The following is a 21742-nucleotide window of genomic DNA, read 5'->3' as shown; positions in this document are numbered from 1 at the left end:
CTTTTTGGATTTCTCTGAAAGCACAAAAGAAATGTTTTTGGATGAAACAAGGCAGGCAAGAGGGAGACAGTGGGAATGAAGAAATTTACTTCTCATTAGCCACTGAGTATATGGAGCCCTTCTCCAATTAGAGCCAGGGTGGTGTAGTGATTTGGGAGATGGACTTAGACCTGCAAGGTCCACGTTCAAATTCCCCCTCAGCCATGAAGCCCCCTGGGTGACCTTGGGCCAGTCACTTTCTGTCAGCCTCACCTACCTCATAGGGTTGTTTTGAGGACAAAAGGAGGGGAGCAGAGCTCTTTGGAGGAAGGGTGGTATAAAAATGTGAAAAATAAATAAATTAGGGCTTTCCCATTAATTTCAATGAACGCATCATCTTAGCTAATGTGAAAGAAACCGCTTCCTGTCAGTAGGTGAATGGGGGAACCTATATCCCAGGGGTGGCCAAACTTAAGATAAGAGCCACATACAATAAACTTCAGGTGCTTGATGAGATGTTGAAACAAAAGAGATGTTTGAGAGCTGTGATATTTAAGCATTTAAATTCTTAAATATAGTTACTCACCATAAACATTAAATGTATGTTCTAATCCAGTGAACTCCCAGTTTATACCTGGTAAATAATTATAAGGCTTGAAAATGTTTCATTTACCTTTTATATTAATTGAGATGCAAAAAGGAGCTCAGCCAACATGTTTCCATGAGCCGCATATTATGTGTAAAAGAGCTGTATGTGGCTCGTGACCCATGGTTTGGCCACCTGTGCTATGTACACCCAGAAAGCATACGGCACACATGAGGCTCTAAGCTAGGACAAAGCAAACAAAACCTTGAAGTGTGTTCAGGAAGAATGCAAGACCACAAGTCTCTGTTTGTTTTTTGTTCCTGGTATATAAAATTATTAGATGTAAAAGGACCAGATGAGGATAATGCTCATATGATGAGAAACAGGCTATGTTTTGATTCTCCTAATTTAGAACATTGTGTTTTCTTTAAAAACAAAAACAAAAAACACACCCAAGATCAGTATATTTAAATGATTAAATTTAAAGAAATTAAAATGCCTGCAGCTGAGCCCTGAACAATCATACAGAATTTACTATATTTTTGAAACTACTATCAAATTATGAGAAACATTAAGATTTATTACAATTTTATCAGATAACAAAATCAGTTTTGAACTGGGTTTCCCATACAGTTAATTTTTGTGCAAAACAAAAATAAACAAAAATAATTTTGTGTGTTTGTGTGTGCGAAACATCATTGACTTTTAAGCTGTTGGGTAGCCACCTGTTTTGTGTGTGCGTGTGTGTGTCTTTTTAAGAAAGAAAGGCAACTATACTTGCAGTGCAATCTTAGGCATGTCTACGCAGAAAGCCTCAATTACTTTAATAGGACTTACTCCCAGATAAGTGTCTATAGGGTTCTGACCATATTTTAATAACTTTATGTATTTTGTATCCTTGAAGATGGGAAAGTTGTGGAATGGATTTTAAAAATCTGATAATGAGAAAGCCACATTGACAGCTGTGTTATATGACTGTACATTCCTTCAACAAGAAAATGAAATAATACTACTTTTGTCTTGTGATCATGTATTTACAATTGACTACTGAAGCTCAATGGTATGCAACCAGAGGCGATACCCACACTGCGAAGGCAACACCTGGTGACTGATGATTCTGTGATTCACAGAATATATTTGTAAAAACCCCATTAAAATATGGTGGTTTAGGCTAGTCTGCCCATGGAAATCACCTTGAGTGCTGTGAAAGAAAGAAAGAAAGAAAGAAAGAAAGAAAGAAAGAAAGAAAGAAAGAAAGAAAGAAAGAAAGAAAGAAAGATATTGTTTTTAATTTCAGTCTACCTGATTGTATATGGGATGGTCACGAATGTTTCTTTTTCCTTAGCTGGATGATTTTTTAAAAATCAAGGGTGGTATAGTAGGCAAACTACATTATATGGACATTATGTATTATTTACACACACACACATAGAATATATATAGAATATATATATACATATATATAAATATACTATATATTCTATATATACATATATATTCTATATATACATATAAAATATATATGTAAAAAGAAATAAAATGTTGGATTAAATAACCAAAAAGAGATTGTTCTTGAGGAAATGAGAGTGCAAAATATTGCTTTATTCCAAACAGGGGCAGTTACTAATTTTTTTAGGGGTGCTTTTATGCCCAATGATGGATAATTGACTATTCTTTGTATATTTCCCAGGTGTAAGCTGCAATCCTGAACATACTTTCCTGGGAGTAAGTTCCAGAGAGTACAATGGGACTTACTTTTGAGCAGATTACGCTGTAAGAGATGGAAAGAGCCTGTATGGTCTAGAACAGATAGGGAGGAAGTACAACCAGAAAGAAAGAAAGCTCACATACTTGGGTAGAGTCTGGCTTCTGTCCAAGATGTCTCAGTTTGGAGAGTAGGCCTGATCTTTACTCAGTTTTTAAAAAGGAGAGAAGGTTGTGTAGATGCAAAGATGCAGTTATAATCTAAGAATTGACTTACCAATGTTGATGTGATTTGGGTTTTATGTGTGTACACACCCATGAACCTTTTGTTGTGTTCATGGTAGAAAAGTTGAGCCTGATAGTTGTGCATTGTTTCATACTTTCCTTCTTCCCCCACAGTATGTAGGAAAAGACTACAGAAAATATTTTCCAATATTGGGTAATATTGGAAATGGTTATTTTGTGAAAGTTTTGAATTGTTTTCATTTAAAGGGAAATAAGCTGTTTGTTCATTATTATTACCACAGCATCCCGATCTGTTCATTATCTGTCAAATACTTGCAGGTACTTAGTAGGTTTTAGTTAAAAAAAAAAAGTTACTCTTTGATATGAATGTGGGCAATAAGCCATTTTTCAGATGTTTAAACTATTAATGTTTTACAACTCTTTTTATTTTGGCTTCTCCTAAAAGACATTTAATTGCATGTGGGAAAGTACTTTCCACTGTTTTTTTTTTTTTTTTTTTTTATGGCAAGTGTTGCACTTCAGGACAATGCTGTAAAAGGAAACTGTGAATGAAATAGTATAATATGCACACACTGGCAACCCTGTGGATTTTGAGAAAAGGAAAAACAGATAACGTCTGGGTACTTACTAACCTACATTTATGAGCACAGCTGGCCTTTTTGGGTTTCCTTTTAATGCTTTCTGAGGGGTAGTAAGATACATAAAATATGTAAATGAAGCACATGTGAATGAAGGACATAGGCTCACAAGCATGAATGTTTTTTCTAATTCCTTGCAGCACCCTCTACAAAGGTTAGTTGAATTCAACAGGTGAAATTGGCAAGAGTGGAGATTAGCATGCATGATTTAGACAGCACAGTAACAAGCAGCTTGAGTCTAGCCCATAGAACATGATTTGTGGATGCTTGGTTAAGTTAGATAGTATGTGTGCTGCTAATGTGTAACATGAACTTTTGAAAACAGACATTGGGCCAACTGCTTACAACAAGGAAGGAAAACATGATACAATGTGGAAATGTTGAATATGAGAGTCTATTCATGCCTAATTGCTGGGTCCGCATTCCTCTATGCTGGTGCTGCTTTCAGATTTTGCACTGACATCAAAAGCTCACTTCCCTATGTTTTAGGGAATCTGTTTTATATTGAGCCAGGTCACTCAGCTGGCAGGGGTTCTTCAGGGATTTTTTAGAGCCCTACCTAGAGATGCCAATGATTGAACCAACATGCCAAGATGCCAGCAACATTTAAGAACAAAAGAAGAGCCCCGCTGAATCAGGCCAAAGGCCCATCTAGTCCTGCTTCCTGTATCTCACAGTGGCCCACCAAACGCTTCACAGAGCACACAAGACAGCAAGACGCAACCTGCATCCTGTTTGAGCTCGTCCCCTTATTCCACTCACTCTTCATTCAGGGATGCCTCTTGTATAACAGATGGAAGCAATTTTCCTTTCTCATTCTTCCCCGGTTGTTGCTTGTGCTCTATACTGGAAATAAGCTTGGAACTAAGGCTGCAATCCTAACCACACTTTCCTGAGAGTAAGCCCCATTGAACAAAATAGGACTTACTTCTGAGTAGACCTGGTTAGGATTGTGCCCTTAGAATGCTATTAGGATAAAACTAGTTGTGACCCTAAATAGAGTGCGTTAGAGCACAAGCCTAGACATGTCTATTCAGAAATAAGTCCCATTATATTCAGTGGAGCTTACTCCCAGGAAAGTGTGTATAAAATTGCAACCTTAACCATGCAGTTTTTGGATTTATTTTTTTTAAATAAGTAAATAGCATATGCGGAAGAACAATGAAACAGGCTAAAACCATGGAGAGGGAGGTAGGAGAACTTTAGTGCTTTGCCCTCACAGCTGTTCTGATCCTGATCATGTCCCACCACACACTATTTAATGGGAAACAAGTTTCCATTGAAAGCAACTGGAAACTTTTTTCCATTAAAAATAGTGCATTGGGGAGTCACAGTCAATTTCAGAATCGCAGTGGGAGCTAAGTACTAAAGTCCTCCTATCTCCCACTGCTGTTTTGACCCATTTAGTAATTCCCCATATGCTATTTACTGGGGGGGGGGGGGAGAAATCACTAAAAAGCTGGGTTAACTTACATATTTAGGGTCAATCTAGTTTGACCCTAAGTGCTAAGCAAATGTGTAAGAGGAGAGTGGGAACATTCTGTGTTCTTTGAAGAAAAGCCATCAGCCTGGGTTGTGAATATTTCTGACGACCCAATATCTGAGGATGATACTGTCTTTTGGAGCCTTACTGCCCAATGTGGTTCTCCCTTGGGTATTTCATCTTGCTCAGAACTGGGATGTGCCATGCAATGTTCAGTTCCGTCGTCGTTTTGTATCAGTTCTGCTGTTAAGTGTCCCTGAATTGTTCATACAGGTGGCCATTGTCTTTCACGTAACACTACTTCAAAAGCTGACTTTTAGAAGGAAAAAAAAGAGCAAAGCAATAAAAAGCCCCAAAGAAACTCAACCTGCATTAAACTTTGTGAGTGTTTCAATTTTATTGCTAAGTATGGAAAACTTAAAGCCTGCATTCCTTGGCTTACATGCTATTTATTATTTTTGGTCAGATGGGAGCTCGTGCATTTGGGGAAAAAGAAAACTGGAAAGCCAGCAAAGTCTGAGTTAACTCATACGCTCATATTTGGTGCGGGGTGAACCTCTGCATAAGGAATTTTCTGCCTAAGAAAATAAAAATTTTAATCAAATCAGGGCCATTCTTCTGGACGTGCATAAGAAAGAATAAGCGTAGAGAAACTTTAAAAGGGTACTTGCAGTTCTTTCTCTGTGTCCAAATAAGTAAATTAATTCAAGTCCAGCTATGGCACTTTGCCTTTGTTCCTCAATGTATAAAGACCTTTGCTTTCATCTTTGAAAGACTGCGGTTTGTAGCAATTCGGTAGCAGGTAACACATAAGCACCAAATTATTCAAAGCACATTCTCCTGCGGAGCAGATCGTCAGTAGCATTGATTCTTAATAATAAAAAAAAAACACCAGTGCCACTGTGGAATCCAATGAGGAGATAATGTTGTTTTGTTTATAAGGGCCCAATCCTGAGCATCGCACGCTGGCCCAGTGCCAGTGCTCACTGCTGCAAACATGCCGTAAGGCACACCTGTAACAGTCTGCACTGGGCTGGCGCCAGAGCTGGTTCAGCACAGGCCTGTGCTAGGCCACCACCGGACAACGGACAGAGGACCACTACCCGGAGCTCCAGGTGAGCGCTGGGTGGCAGAGAGGTAAATCTGGGCAGGGATAGGTGTTCCTGTCCTTCATGGGGAGGACAGGGGAATGTGTGACAGGGTGAGGAAGTGGGGTGGAAGGGAGTGGAGATGGCAGCAGGCCCTGCCGCCATATCCTGACATTCCTCCCACTGTGGGAGACCCAACATGGATCTCTCCAAATCTTTGCCCACTAAATAGCAGGCACAGATCTGAGGAGACCCATCAGGGCTGCCTGGTCACTACATGGAGTAAGGGAGCATAAACTCCCTTACTCTGAGTAGCCCTGGTAGTGCTTCTCAGCCTCTTGGGATGTAGAGGTAATAATTTTGGCGCCATTGCAGTTCTGGGTGCTGGGCAGCTCAGGATTGGGCTGTAAGTCTGCAGCCTTCTTGAAATTTTCAAAGTGTACTGCTTATTGCAGCAATTCATTGATGGATAGATGGTACTGTGATGTTTGTGAAGAGCACAGTCTTTTATTGCTAAGTATAAAAATACTGACTGATGAAGGAGTTTTAATAATAGGAGTGTGACAGCCCGATCCTGAGCTGCCCGGGGTGCGCAGCTATGGCGGCACTGAAAATGGCTGCTGCCGCATCCTGAATGTCCAAGGCAGCCACCGGCGGCACCTCAGGAGGAGGGTACATTCATCCCCTTTCCCCGGGTAAGCGCAGTAGCCCCATAATGGAGGTAAAAGCCTCCATGTCGGGTGGCAAGCCCAACATGGAGGCTTTGGATCTGGTGGAGCGACGCTCCACTGGTCCCGCCTCTCTCCCTTCCTGCTTCCTCCCCCGCTCTTTCCCCGCCTCTCTGTCACACCTCCTCTCAGCCCTCTCCCTGCCCTCTGCCCGCCTTCCCCCTCCCCAGAACACCTCCTTCCCGCCTCTCCCCACACCCCTGCTTACATCTCTGCTGCTCGGCAGTCCATGCAACCGCCGAGTGGCAGAGGCCTGGCAGTTGCCCGGGCACTCACCTGGCATTAGGCGGTAAGCCAGTGCACGAAGCTCAGCTATGCCGGCGCAGAGCTCAGCTCATGTCATTAACTATTCCATCTGAAGCATGATCCTTTGTCATTCTCTCACCTAATCATTAGAAGTTTCCCATTGGACTCTCCCAGTCAAATAGTGTGCATTATCTCCTGTGTGACTTTGCTTTGAAGGATAAAGAAGGGAATAACTGGTTCAAGAGTGGCAAAGGGTCAAACTATACATTGTATTCAAGCATGTGCATTGACAGTCTAATACCAATTTTTGTTGGGGGGGGGGAGGTAAGTGGAAAAATAATTTGAGAAAGGAGAGAGCAGAGAAACTGTAGTGAAGGAGGAAAGGGAAACTGCCATTTTTCCCCTTCAGTTTCCTTGCTCCATTACATCCTAAAGGGCTTCCTGCTCTGCTCTCCCAACGCATTTTAAAAAATTTTTTGCCCTAGTTAATATGTGTTTGGAAGACTGTGGAGAGAAAAACTAGGGGCAGTGATCTAAGCAGTGGTTCTCAAACTTTTTAGAGGCCCTAGAGGTTGCTGCCTGATTTACAAATGCCAAGGAATGTGGCTATAATGGTGATTGGGTAGCAGTGCCTCTCTCCCCAAGTAGCTGATCTTTGATGCTCATCGCCTAATCTGCCCTGTCAGTATCGCAAACCATCAAAAATATGGTCATGGCCTACTGGTAGGTCCTGGACCCACAGTTTGAGAACCAAATGGCAGGTAGGGAAAGTGCCTTCATCCTGAAAAAGGAGGGGTTTCAGACCACCTGTATAGATGTTAGCATTTATGTGTAGTTTGACCCTTTAGCTGGTGGTGTCAGATTCTTGTTTTATGCTCAGCGGTCTTTGACCTTTTCAGGGACAATTTGCACCATGTTCTTGCCTAAGAAAGCACATTCATCATCAAGAATCCTCTGGAAGAAGGTTTTCCCCATTTAAAAAATGCAAAAATTTGACAACTTGGAAGTAGTGGTGGTTCTGGGCTGAACAGCTCACCGAAAATAAGGTCACAACCTACTTGTGGGTTGAGACCCAGAGTTTAAGAAATGCTGGACTAAAATATATTTAGTTGATCACTGAGGCAGTTACTGTGAATCACAGTTTATGCAATTATTAGTAAATTCAAGAGTTTGATTTAAATAAACTTGTGCATAGTGGGTTAGAATGAAAATGAATTGAGTGTTGGAAGAGCTGGGACAGACAAAAGAAAATATTTCTTTACTCAGCGTGTGGTTGGTCTGTGCAACTCCTTGCCACAGGATGTGGTGACGGCATCTGGCCTGGACGCCTTTAAAAGGGGATTGGACAAGTTTCTGGAGAAAAAATCCACTACGGGGTACAAGCCATGATGCGTATGTGCAACCTCCTGATTTTAGAAATGGGCTATGTCAGAATGCCAGATGCAAGGGAGGGCACCAGGATGCAGGTCTCTTGTTATCTGGTGTGCTCCCTGGGGCATTTGGTGGGCCGCTGTGAGATACAGGAAGCTGGACTACATGGGCCTATGGCCTGATCCAGTGGGGCTGTTCTTAAGTTTTTATAAAAACTATGTGCTCTTTCTCATTACCTAATGCAGAATAAGTGGGCACTAACATTTACAATAAAGTCAATTTTATATATGGAATGATTGTAATGCTGTGAATATCAGTTGTATACTCAGGTAGAGGGGTGGAGAGATAGTTTTAAAAAGGAATATTGACCACAAATGAATTCAAAGTAATATCCAATTAATCTCTATACCTGCGACTACCAATAGATGGGAATACTTGATAGTAGATTACTTTCTTTGTGGCATGTAATAGTCCTCCATAATTGAATACCAGATGCTTGCTTAAGTAAGACTAGCCTACTGATAAGACTTGGTTTTGCAAGTATCTCCTGTCTTAACCTATGCCTTTGAGGGCCATTTCATATATTGTTTTCTGCATGGAAAGAACCACCATATTGGTGAATCCAACATAAATATAGTTCATCATGTGTGACAATCCCATATACAACTATTTTGATTTTTGTACACCTCACAGAACAGAACTTCAGTTTAAAGATGAATGCAAATTTCTTTCATTCCCTTAGTAACAAGTATGAAACCTGAGAGAGAGAGAGAGAGAGAGAGAGAGAGAGAGAGAGAGAGAGCAAATTGACCAAGTATAAGAAATTAAAAATCTAGGAAACAAGATATAGAAGATGGAAAATCTGGAGCAGAAATTAAAAGAAGATAATGAAGCAGACATTTTAATTTCTCTTCCAGATTTTCCATCTTCTTTTATCTTGCTGCCTAGATATTTAATTTCTTGTAGTTGCTCAGTAAGAAGAAACACCTAGTGACAGCAGACAAGAAATTTATCTCTGGTAACAAAACCACATACATATGGAATAAAGTTCTGTGAGAATGTGGCACTTAGTCAATGAGTAAAATGAAGAAAGGAGATGGCGTTTAAAATGTAACATTGAAGAGGAATGTGCAAAATGAGTTGGATAGAAAGAAAGATAGAGATTAGATAGGATTAGGAGAGGGCAAGAATGATGCAATGGGGGAATAATTCATTGAAGGAATAATTGTAGGAATAGGAGGAAAACTAAAAGGTAGGGAAATAATAAATCTAGAAATAAAGGGGGGGAAAAGGATAGGGACATATGTGAACCCAATTCCAAAAGACAGAAAAGGGTGGAAAATATTCAAGACCAATCAATGAGTTCAAACACACAAGATGATTTACTCCTGTGTATCATAAAGCATGATGATCTAGATCTAAATGATCAATTGAAAACCATAAGTGGGCTCTAATTGGTGACTGAGGCTATTTGGAGCAGCAGGGAAGCCTACAGCCCAATCCACTCAGCAGCATTCTTACTGCTGACAGCTCCTGGGGCTTTTTTGACCAACATGGAGACCCAGCACCTGCCTGTGCTGGCCTCTGTCCATGTACCTCCCTCCTTCTGTCTGCCACGAAGTGCCTTACGGCACTTTTGTGATGGCAGGCTCCCAGCCAGAGTGCCGGAAACTGGTGCTGGCCTGGGGTTGGGTTGAACTGCCGTTGCTACTATTATTAAGCTTTTAACTTAGAATAGTACATTTTCATAGCTAAAATCATGGGATGGCATCCTTCAGTCTCGGAAGACTATGGTATCGTGCTCTGAATAGTGGTTCTGGAACAGTGCCTTCTCCAGTGCGCAAAGCCTGGGTAAAGTAGATATGGAGGATAGACTGTTACCCATGCAGCAAATCCCCTCTCTCCATGTCGCTGAAATGGTTCAATGGAAAGGCGGAAGCCAATACGGTTGGTTCCAGCAGCATCGCAGGAGTTGCCAGAACGTGACTGTGTTCAGCCATGAACTGCCTCAGGGACTCCGGCTCCGGATTTTGCCTGGAAGTTGACTCCTGAAGCCTTTTCCGTAACTGGATGTAGCCACAAGGCAATGGAGGTTTGGTATCAGAGTTTTCCTTCTCTCGGATGAGCTGCCTTCCCAGGCTAACGAGTCCCATCTACCCAGTGGCTGTTTAGTCGCCTATTACGACAAGTACAGCCAAACTGAAATCAACAATAAAAATTTGTTGATTTTTAAAATCAACAATAAAAATAAAAGCTTTGAATAAAGTTTTTGATTTAGCATGTGCAGTGTTTCCTTAATTCCTAGGAAGCATTTTTGGATTTTTGCACATGATAGGGTTAAAACACATATGATGTTTCAAAGGTCATTAGACTTTTTATTTTTCTTTGGTAAAATTACAGCAGAAAGGGGTGCCAATCATAGCTTTCCTTCCAGATGAATAGCACCTTGTGGGTGGGATGATTTTCACAGAGAATACTCCATCCTCATATCCGTGGTTCCAATGCTGACTGAGTCCTCCTACAGCTGTTATCTAACTGTAAGGAATAAACAAATGATGGAATGAACTATGACCTCTAGCATCACATGTTTTCACCTTTTCAGCTACTGCTGTAAGGCATGTTTGCGGGCTCTGCTGGTGGAGCTCAGTGGAGCACCAGAGCTCCAGCAAAGCTCCACCAGCTACTGCTGTAAGGCACGTTTGCGGAGCTCTGCTGGTGGAGCTCAGTGGAGCACCAGAGCTCCGCCGCTAGGCAGTTGCATGGATCGCCACACAGCAGAGAGATAGGTGGGGACATGGTGGGAGGTGGAGAGATGGGAGTGGGGAGGGAAGGAGGCAGGATCAGTGGAGCTTTGCTCCACCGAATCCAGAGCTTCTGTGTCGGGCTGGCTGCCCAACACAGAAGCTCTACATTCTACGCCGACCTTCAGGTCATCATAGAATTGCGGGCCTACTTGGTTTACCTGGGGTGAGGAGACAAAAGTCCCCTTCTCCCAAAGAGGAAATGGTGGCTTCCTGGAGTGCACTGGATGCAGCGGCAGCCATTTTCAATGCTGCTCCAGCACTGCGCACCAGGTAGCTCAGGATTGGGCTGTAAAGCTAGTAGCGCATTCTGCATTATATGAATGTTCTTAGGGTTAACCACACTGTTCCTGACCAGTGTACCTATCACTACGTCTATCAGAGAACCCGCTGAGGTGGGCTGATCCCTGAACTCTCAGTACTGGTGACAGTAGTCGTCCCCAAAGCTGCATCAGGGAGTTAGCATGGGGTGCCTGAGGTGACCTAGTGCAGAACTTTGTCCTAGGGTTACCAGCAATTTGTTTCCAGCACTGAAGGTTGTGATTGCTCTGGCATCACTCCCCTTTGAACTGTCCAGCCTGAGAGACTCAACTGCTGGCATAGCACTCAGGATCATAGGGGCTCACAAACCATGTCACCACAACATGATTCATATTCCAGGGATGATAATGATAGCATTTCACGGCATTAGTAGACTTCAGTAGCTAACACCAAAGAGTCTCTGAAGTACACTCTGGGAAAAAAAGTACATTTAAGTAAGATGTATGACTTTTAAAGCCCTGCATAGTTTACTGTGCTTTCCCCGCTTTGTTTTACTGCTTTTTATTGAGGTCTGTGCAGAACTCTTTCCCCCATTGTTTTCTATTAAAATCAAGTTACTCCTGATCTTCTTTAGATTTGTTGCCTCCATAAAGTCTGGTTGTTTTGATTTCCAGTGCAGTAATTTTTGTTGTGTTGGAATGTTTCTCTTAGCAGTTCCTAACTGCCAGGACTGGGAGATTCCATCTCTTTTTTTGACCTCAGGGTCTATATGCAGTATCACCTGAATTGTTTTCTCTTTGGTGGAAAATGGGTGGAAAACCTGGAAGAGTTGCCTGGCAGATTTCATGTCAGCTTCCCATCTGTTTTGCAGCTGTTACAACTGAGGCAAAACCCCTAGTTTTCCTCTGCTGTGTCTATCCAGTGCCAAATGGTAGGTGTAGCTTGCTGCAAAAGGAGAAAAAAGAAAAAAAAGACCAGCCCCAGAATACACTCCCTTTCCCCTTATAATACTTTAAGTATTAACATATGGCTTATAACACCTGAGATTAACATAAAGCGTCAACATAAAGCATTATATATAGCTTATATTGTTCTCTGCACTGCCTCCAGCTCACAAAATGTATATTTTCACAAAACATGATTAGATGAGTAATCATGTGATGCTTAGTTTGATGGCCTTTGTTCTGTGCAAACTTTGTTCTTACTTAGCTAAACTAGACAGCTAATACTGGGGAAACCTACAAACCTGTTTCGAAGTACTGCTTTGCTTACTCTTTAAACTGTGCAATGCTTTGAAGGGTAATTAATTTTATCTGGAAAAACGAGAGCAAAGATTATCACTTCTTCTAAAGGAACATACCTTACACATTTGGTAAGTTACATATGGCCCCTCGGTTTCTAGGAAATTATTGGATTTTCTCTAGATGGCAAACTGAGGCACAAAGAAAAGGATTAGATACATGTCAAAGATTTACAAGAGGATTCAACACCATTACCGTTCAAAATAAATCTGTATTTTTTTCAGTGTCACAACTACATAGCAGTACTGTATCACAATTTTCTTGTTTATGTCTGTGCCTGCAGGTATACACACACAACTTTTAAAAAATATTTGTATTGCTGTGAGCTGCTTAGAGTGCCCATTGGGAGATTAAGGGCCCAATCCTATCCAACTTTCCAGCACCGGTGCAGCTGCAATGCAGCCCCAAGGTAAGGTAATAAATGTACCCATACCTTGAGGAGGCCTCTGAGACTGCCTCCCCAACACAGGAAGCAGTGCACGTCCCATTGGCACTGGAAAATTGGATGGGATTTGGCCCTAAGCAGGGTATGAGTGAGTGAATTAATGAATGAATAATATAGGTACTGCCTGTAGAGCTTGTGGACAGAAATGGGTTAAAGCAGTGATTCCAAAACTGCTGGGTTGAGACCACCAGGGGAACCAGGCCATTCCCCCTTAAAGGGAGTGGCCCAGAAATGGGTGCCCCAAGGGCACCACAGTGCTTGTGGCAGCACCAGAACCAAGAGGCTTTTACATGCACCTGGGGGGCCTCCCCACTGCTGCAGATAGCTCCTATCACCAATCAGAGCCACTTCTGGTTTTTGATCGATTGTCTAGATCAGAGGTGCTCAAACTTTCAACTTTAGGGATGCTGGACCTTTAACAAGTGTATAGAAGAGAGAATTTCAGCAGGTGCAACTTGTCATCCCACAGATGACAAGCTGCACCTGCTGAAATTATCTCTCCTACACAATTTTAAAGGTCGAGGATCCCTAAAGTTGAAAGTTTGAGCACCCCTGGTCTAGATCAGTGTTTCTTAAACAGTGGGATGGGACCCACTAGGTGGATCACAAGCCAATTTCTCGTGGGTCCCCATTCATTTCAATATTTTATTTTTAACATATTAGACCTGATGCTACCATAGTATGTCACTGCATTTGGGAAAATGTTACATATCTGTACTTTTAACAAACTACTATTTATATTCTTTTAACGATGATAGTCAATGGGACTTACTCTTCAGTAAATGTGGGTAGGATTGCAGTTTAGGATTGTGAAAATTTTTTCCTGCTAGATGATGTCACTTCCGGTCATGACATCACTTCTGGTGGGTCCTCACAGATTTTCTGGTGAGCCTCCCTGCTGCTGCAAATAGCCTCAATCACCAATCAGAACCCACTTATGGTTTTCAATTGATCATTTAGATCTAGATCATCATGCTTTAGGATACACAGGAGTAAATCATCTTGTGTGTTTGAACTCATTGATTGGTCTTGAATATTTTCCACTCTTTTCTGTCTTTTGGAATTGGGTTCACATATGTCCCTATCCTTTTCCCCCCTCTTTATTTCTAGATTTATTATTTCCCTACCTTTTAGTTTTTCTCCTATTCCTACAATTATTCCTTCAATGAATTATTCCCCCATTGCATCATTCTTGCCCTCTCCTAATCCTATCTAATCTCTATCTTTCTTTCTATCCAACTCATTTTGCACATTCCTCTTCAATGTTACATTTTAAATGCCATCTCCTTTCTTCATTTTACTCATTGACTAAATGCCACATTCTCACAGAACTTTATTCCATATGTATGTGGTTTTGTTACCAGAGATAAATTTCTTGTCTGCTGTCACTAGGTGTTTCTTCTTATTGAGCAACTACAAGAAATTAAATATCTAGGCAGCAAGATAAAAGAAGATGGAAAATCTGGAGGAGAAATTGAAATGTCTGCTTCATTATCTTCTTTTAATTTCTGCTCCAGATTTTCCATCTTCTATATCTTGTTTCCTAGATACTTAATGTTGTGTTTAGTGCCATTACATGGTGCTTTAGTAGCAGACTTCAGCACAAAAAAGACAGATCCCTCCCACAAGAAGCTTACATTATAAATGTTGACAAAAAGAGAGCCAATTAGAGATAGCAAAGGAAAGCGGTTAAACTGGCATATCCCTTTAAATAATGTAGGTTTATGAAGTTCTGAGTAAAGCAAGTTAACGTTAGCACTGAAACTTGAGTGACAGCCAGGCCTTTGGGGAAACCCAGTCACTAAAAGTATTATAATTTTGTTGGATAAGCTTTGTTACCAGAACTTGGTGGTCAGTGTCTAATATTCCTGTGTACATTTCTAATTTTAGAATTTGTTTGTACTAGTCCTAATATAACCTTCTTCTCTTGCCTCTTCTTGCCATTTTAGATTTTACAAGGTGCTATTATAGGCAGAACATTTTTCGACTAAATTAAAGCAAACACAGTTTCACATTTCAATTAATTTAATAGCCCCAACCAGTCAAAAGAACAACTATAAGGTCATAGATTATAATTCATGATACTCAGTGTTGTAGTAAATGGAGAAATCCCGTGCCATAATTTTCAGTGACATATAGAAACCAATGTTTTTCAGTGTGATTAGCAATTAGGAATATTCCAATTTTAGCCATACATTCATGAGGTGGTCTTGAGCAAATCATTTTCAGAAGGAAAGCCAGCACTTTTATCCTCCACCTACTCTGCTTTTCAAAAGCTAAGCTGCATAAACTGGATTTTTAACCAAATGTAAGCTTTTTGATGGCTTCTTAGGAGCTGGAACGGCAATGTACAAATCCCCAGATAAATTACTTATTTTATTTTATTTACCTCTCATCCATAATATCCATATCTGTATAATGAAATGGTAACAGGTCCATACACTTGTTCAAACTTTACGCAAGAGCTAGTATATTTAAAATTAATTCAAAACTGAATATTTTCTCCTTTCCGCTGAATCTTTGAACATTAATTAGCATTGAGAAAATGAGTCAGAAAATGAGGAATGTATTTTATTTGTAGCACTTGTTGAAAGCAAAATTTACTTCTTCCCTGCCATTTCATGTTGTGTTGTGTTGTTACAGATGTAACAATAGTTGTCAGTGTGATTAATAATAGCGATGTATTTTATGAAATGGAAACAAGTCTGAGTTGTGCCACTATATTTACAGGTTACCAATCAACATGCAAAGATTTTTGTATATAGAAAAGTGTTACAGAGTAGCATCGTTGGTCATGTAAGACAAACAAGTTAGCATAAAGCCAAGAGATATGTGGCATTGAGAGCACCATGCAGAATGCATCCAGTGTAGATCAGCCAAGGGGATCTTTGCCAAGAGCAGATGCCTTATGACACAGGCACATTTAGTAATATGCAATAAAACTGCAATTCAGACTTTACCCATGTGCCCGTCTGCCAGTGAAACCAATTGCTGCTGACAGAAGTGCTACTGCCAAAAATCTTTTACAGCAGGATAGTCACATACCATCCAGTAAATAGCGAGCCTGAGATTTCATGCAGGAACTTTCTGAGCGAACAAAATGTGACCTGCTGTGTATTAAATTGAACAGGTAAGTGTGCAATGAGGGATCTGCATTTTTCACTGACATTTTTCACTGTTTAAATGCAGCTTTCTTATCAGGAAGGGTATGCATCAGATTTGCTAAACCCTTTCCAAATCACATATCATTGGTCTTTACTTCCTGTACAAATAGGCTGTGCAGGATGCGGAGGAATCTGTGATGCTGTTTTTCCTTAACAATTTCTTCCTGGGAGGTGTCAGGACTTGTAGGCTAAAAACACAAGGACGGTAGGTCAAAGGTGTAACAATGCAGGTAGCTATAGGTGTAGCCGAGCTATATATAGTACACCTACTCATGAGTGAGTAACCTTCCTTATGAGGAAAGACTATGGCGTTTGGGCCTCTTCAGCCTTGAAAAGAGATGCCCGAGGGGGGACATGATTGAGACATACAAAATTATGCATGGGAAGGATAAAGTGGTTAGAGAGATGCTCTTTACACTCTCACATAATACCAGAACCAGGGGACATCCACTAAAATTGAGTGTTGGGCGGGTTAGGACAGACAAAAGAAAATATTTCTTTACTCAGCATGTGGTCGGTCTGTGGAACTCCTTGCCGCAAGATGTGGTGATGGCATCTGGCCTGGATGTCTTTAAAGGGGATTGGACAAGTTTCTGGAGGAAAAATCCATTATGGATTACAAGCCATGATGTGTATGTGCAAGCTCCTGATTTTAGAAATGGGCTATGTCAGAACGCCAATGCAAGGGAGGGCACCAGGATGAGGTCTCTTGTTATCTGGTGTGCTCCCTGGGGCATTTGGTGGGCCGCTGTGTGATACAGGAAGCTGGACTAGATGGGCCTATGGCCTGATCCAGTGGGGCTGTCCTTATGTTCTTATGAATACTTCACCATGCTATTTCGTCTAGCAGGCTTATGAATAAGAATCATAATTATTAAGAATGGCTCCCAATCTAAAAAAAAAAAAAAAAGATGAAGAAGAAAACAGAAGTGACTGGAAAAGATAGTATGCTGGGGTAAAGAGGGACTGTTGCTCTTCCACTGCTAAATATAAGCGAGAATTATAAGCGAGAATTTAGTGAATAAGCTAAATAATAAGCTAATAAAAAGCTAAATAATAAAGAATAAGCGAGAATTTAAAAGCTGCGTCTTTCCCTGGTTAGCAGGGATACTAAATGATATCTGTTGTGTTTGCCCAGACATATAAAAGACTGCCACAAGAAAGTAAGCAGTAGTTTAATCAGGTGCAAACTACCTCGTTACATGATTTAGAAGTCAAGCCCTACCATTATCCCCAGCAAAGCGGATATTGCAACAGCTGCCCTGAAACTTGAGAAAACAGTTAGTGAAGATACCCTCCTGTCTCCAGCAAGATTAGCTTGTCCCACAACCTTTACCAAAGCATCAGTTGTTGGTGTACCACAAAGGATAGGTTTTAGAAACACAGGAACACTTACAAAGAACTTTGGGGGATAAAGAAGGGGTTTCAGTTGTCCCTTACATTCTGCCTTAAAGCCTACGGAGTTGGTTGATAGCTCCTAAAAGGTGAAAAAAAAGGTTTAAAAGCTCCTAAAAGGCCTTGACTTGACTCATCCCCGCCCCCATCCTTATAGAGACAAGCAGGGTTGAGCTGTCCCACTCTACCCTTCTTTTGGCCCAATCCTATCTGTGTCTTATGCTGGCAGATCTCACAATAAGGCCTGAGTTGCTGGCATGGCAGAGGCTGCACCATTCTGTGGGCCACTGCCACCAGCTCAAGGCCCTGGAGGCCATACATGAGCGACACCTGCCTACAGAATCTCCATTATTGCCAGTAAGTCAGCAGTGGGGATGGATCAGGGCATGGAACTGGGTCAGGGAGGAAGGGGGATGGGTATTGGTGGCAGCCATACATGCCAAATCTTTTATCTTCCCAGCCCAGACCTACCCCCAGAGTCTCCTCAGATGTATGCATGCAAAAGAGCTGGTGTAAAGCTGAGGAGACCCATTAGAGAGTAGGCAGCTGATGGGAAGGTGAGTTTAAAGAAATGCGTTTATCTCTCTATCTATCTAGTTCTTAGCTGGCCCATAGGATGCAGCCTACACTCCAGGCTGGTGGGAGATAGGAATGGGCTGTTTGTGTCATACAAAGTTGTTATTGCATACAGGACAGGATAGGACCAGGTTGCCCTATACTCAAGGTGTATAGAAAATCATTCTAGAAAGCTGAGCAACACAGCTGGAGCTGTCATTGGTGATTTGCCAAGGCTGTGTCCTCTGCATTTCCTGATAGTGGAAATGTGAATGATAATGAGGACATAGTGTGTGGTGTCAGCAGTGGTTCCTTGTGTTGACAGGTCTGGGAAGTATAGAGTTAACACTAGAACTTTGGATTGCAATGGGTGAGGCTTACATGTAACCTAGTAGGGATAATGAGGACTTTGGAGATAAAGGTGAAAGAATCATTGTCAAAGGGGGTGTGTGCTCACACATATGTGTGGGCAGGGCTACCACAGTATAGACACTGAAGATTGCCAGAGATTGTTGTGTGGCTGTCAGTGGCTGGGTTCACCAGGGCTTTGCACATAACTAAGGCTGGCTATTTTGGGATAAGGAAAGCTAATTAGCCTAAAGTGGGCATAAGGTTTCTAAATTTGGAAAGGGAACTTGATGGGACAGAAGTACAGTAAGCTTTCTATATGCTATTGGAGAGGATTTTTCCCCCTTTGGGGATTGTAATGTTGCCAAGTTCCTCTTGCCTTGATTAGAAACATTTTCTAATAGTATTTAGAATTTATACCATGCTTGCTTTAACAAATGCATAATTCATTTGTATTTAACACACATATATGCCACAATTGAAGTAGATTAACCTGTGAGATTTCCATCGTAATTTCTAGTGATATTAGGACTACTGGCAATGATTTGCAGCTCTTGCTGGTCAGTCTAAAAATGCTTACTCACAGAGGCGCACACCTCACAACCAAGTGGTTAACTTTTATCCCAATCATCCTCATTGTCTGTTTATAAGATCTAACTCTCAATATTGGGTTCTGTGGCCAGCAAGGCAATCTCAGAAATGCTGATGACTCATCCTTCAGCGAAAGTCATAAAGGGACTGCTTATGGGCTTGTCTGCTTGGAAGTTGATGCAGGTTTCTATTTAAATCAGCAGCTGAAGTGTGAATTTATCTGTGACATTTTTAAGATGGTTGAGGAAGCCAAAAGTTGACTAGTGATTCTCATGCTGAACGCTAGCTAATTTTGGATTTACAACATGCAGCATGCCAAGATTAGAAACAAATGGCTGTAAAATGTGGGCAGCCAGAGTAATCTGATACACGGGTCACAACTTGATTTAGGGCCATTTCACACATGGAGATTTTCCTACAAAGACATAACTTCCGCAAATACAGAAACATAGATGCGCATGAGTTTGTCAGAGGTCATGGAGTACAAGCTTTTTCCAAATAGAAATGATGTCCATGTAGGAAAACCTTCATGCAGGAACACGTTCATTTGTGAACATGAACTAACCTAAAAATAGCAAAGCAGTGAGTCAGCTTTCATTTCCCAATGTAGAAAATGGCTTTTGGGATCTGCTGTTACATCTACTCATAGATGAAGATTCTCATTAGCCAATGACCCTATCTTATTCCCTCCCTGCCGATGCAGTGATGCCAAAATGGCTATTGCTGCATCTTGTGTGTGTGTGGGGGGGGGGGGGAGTTGCAGTGGTCTTTCCAGGTAAGGAGACATTTGTTCCTTTACCCAGGGTAAGCCTCCGCAGTGTGGATGGATCTACTTGGACCTATGCTAGCAAATTCACTGATACAGGGGTAAAGGGTTGCATGGACCCATGCCATGGAATCAGGATTGGGAAGGGCACTAGGATTTTGCAGTTGCCACTGAACCCTGGACCCAATCTGCCCTCCCCTGAACCTGTTGCCACCTATTCTGCTCACACTTGCCCCATCGCCTCCGCCCCCCCGTCCAACCTCCCCCGCTGCCTTATGGACGCAATCTTATTCAAATTTCCAGCACTGATCCAGCAGTGATCCTCAGTGCAATCCCGAGGTAAGGGAACAAACACTCCCTTATTTTGAAAGGCCTCTGCAGCTGCCCCATCTCAGAATGCAATACATGCCCCCCTTGGCACGGTTGAATCAGCGCTGAATCAAGTTGGATAGGTTTGGGCCCTACCTGTGCTGGCAAGTCTTTGTTGATCCTCCAGGATGTGGGAGAAGGCTCTAGCCTTCTACAGCATGCTGCTGTAAGGCAATTAGCACTTGCAACATGCTCGTTCCGCCAGCGCTAAAGCCCAATAGGATTGGGCTGTAAGTTGTTTCAGAAAAGGCTTAACTCAGCCCCAGTGATGCAAAAAGGAGACTATCAGCCCAATCCTCACTAAAGAAAGCACCGGTAGAACACATGTCTCGCCAGCACAGGCTGCCCCAAAGTGCCATAAAGCACTTCGTGGCAGCAGAAGCAGCTGCTGTGCCAGCAGGAAGGCCAGAGCATTTCGCACACACCAGAGGTCATTGGGAAGTCTGCTGGATCAGATAAGGCCAGCACAGTATGTGGAAGGGGGTGGGGAGTAGGTGGAATGGAGTAGGGGGTGGTGGAACAGGCAGGAAATGGGGCAGAAGATGGGGCTGTGCCATATTCTGAACTCCATGTTGGGCTAAAAAGCCCAACACAGAGTCTCTCAAGCCTGCACTGGCAAATAACCAGTGCAGACTTGAGAAGCCCCGTTGTGGGACATGGGGCTTTCCCCAAGGGAAGGGGATGTAAGGAGACTCCTAGCAGCTTCCCAGTGCCTGTTGGATACAGTGGTAGCTGCTTTGGTGCTACTGCTCCAGTGGGCACAGGAAGCTTAGGATTGGGCTGCCTATTCCCAAGTATGGGTCTCTGCATTCAGAAGTCAGGACTCTGCTTGGGGTTACCAGAACAAAGTAGGGAACTACTCATGCAGCACTGGAGCTTAGTGTCAACTTTAACAATACTAATTACTTTTTGGTAGGGTAGAGTTGAATCCAAACTCCCTTCCTCCAAAAAATGGTGGTTGCCAAAACCAGTGATAATTCTGCCATGGCTGCCAACATGTACCAAGTATTGGTGGCTAAGTGAAGAGTGATATGCAGCAAGAGGCGGAAAATCCCTATACTGTGGATATATATCACCAGATGAGATCCTTAATATTTTAATCCAGCTCCATTACAATCAATGAAAGTTTCATCAATGATCTCAGTAGTTTACAGCTGGTGCCCATGATTTTGTCCGACTATCTCTTGCATGAGACTTCTTATGTCAATTCAGTGTTGTTTTAAGTAGACCTTTTGGTGGACATTTTAATTTGTGATGTTTGTACCCTAACAGCCATTCATGTGTCATCATTTCTGATTTGATATTGTGTTCATTTCAGATTCTCAAGAGGGAAATTATAAATCAGAAGTCAACAGTAAACCAAGGAAGGAAAGAACCGCTTTCACCAAAGAGCAAATCAGAGAGCTGGAAGCAGAATTTGCCCACCACAACTACCTCACCAGGCTGCGAAGATACGAGATAGCAGTAAACTTGGATCTTACTGAAAGACAGGTATGTATGTATGGAAATTAATGGAGTTTTAAGTGCAGGCAAGGTGCTTCAGACCAGATCTATCTCATTTAGAAGTAGACTTGATAATGTGTGGGATAAAATAAAATTCTAACATGACATTTATATTGTATACCTATGGGATAACATCAATGTTATCTTTGAAACAGATACTTATAAAGTCATTTA

General features: G+C 41.8%; 1 protein-coding gene across 1 annotated transcript in view; it reads left to right on the top strand.

Moving 5' to 3' along the window:
* The window catches only part of MEOX2 (mesenchyme homeobox 2), a 93314-nt gene that overhangs the window by 46371 nt on the left and 25201 nt on the right, over window positions 1-21742 (top strand). The window contains exon 2 of the mRNA XM_066628998.1: window positions 21384-21556. Within this exon, the coding sequence (XP_066485095.1) occupies window positions 21384-21556 (173 nt within the window). The remainder of the gene's footprint in view (window positions 1-21383; window positions 21557-21742) is intronic.

The sequence above is a fragment of the Tiliqua scincoides genome, chromosome 5 (genome assembly GCF_035046505.1).
Source record: "Tiliqua scincoides isolate rTilSci1 chromosome 5, rTilSci1.hap2, whole genome shotgun sequence".
NCBI lineage: Eukaryota > Metazoa > Chordata > Lepidosauria > Squamata > Scincidae > Tiliqua > Tiliqua scincoides.
Note: the sequence above shows the minus strand (reverse complement) of the source record. Positions and strands in the feature narration are given on the sequence as shown.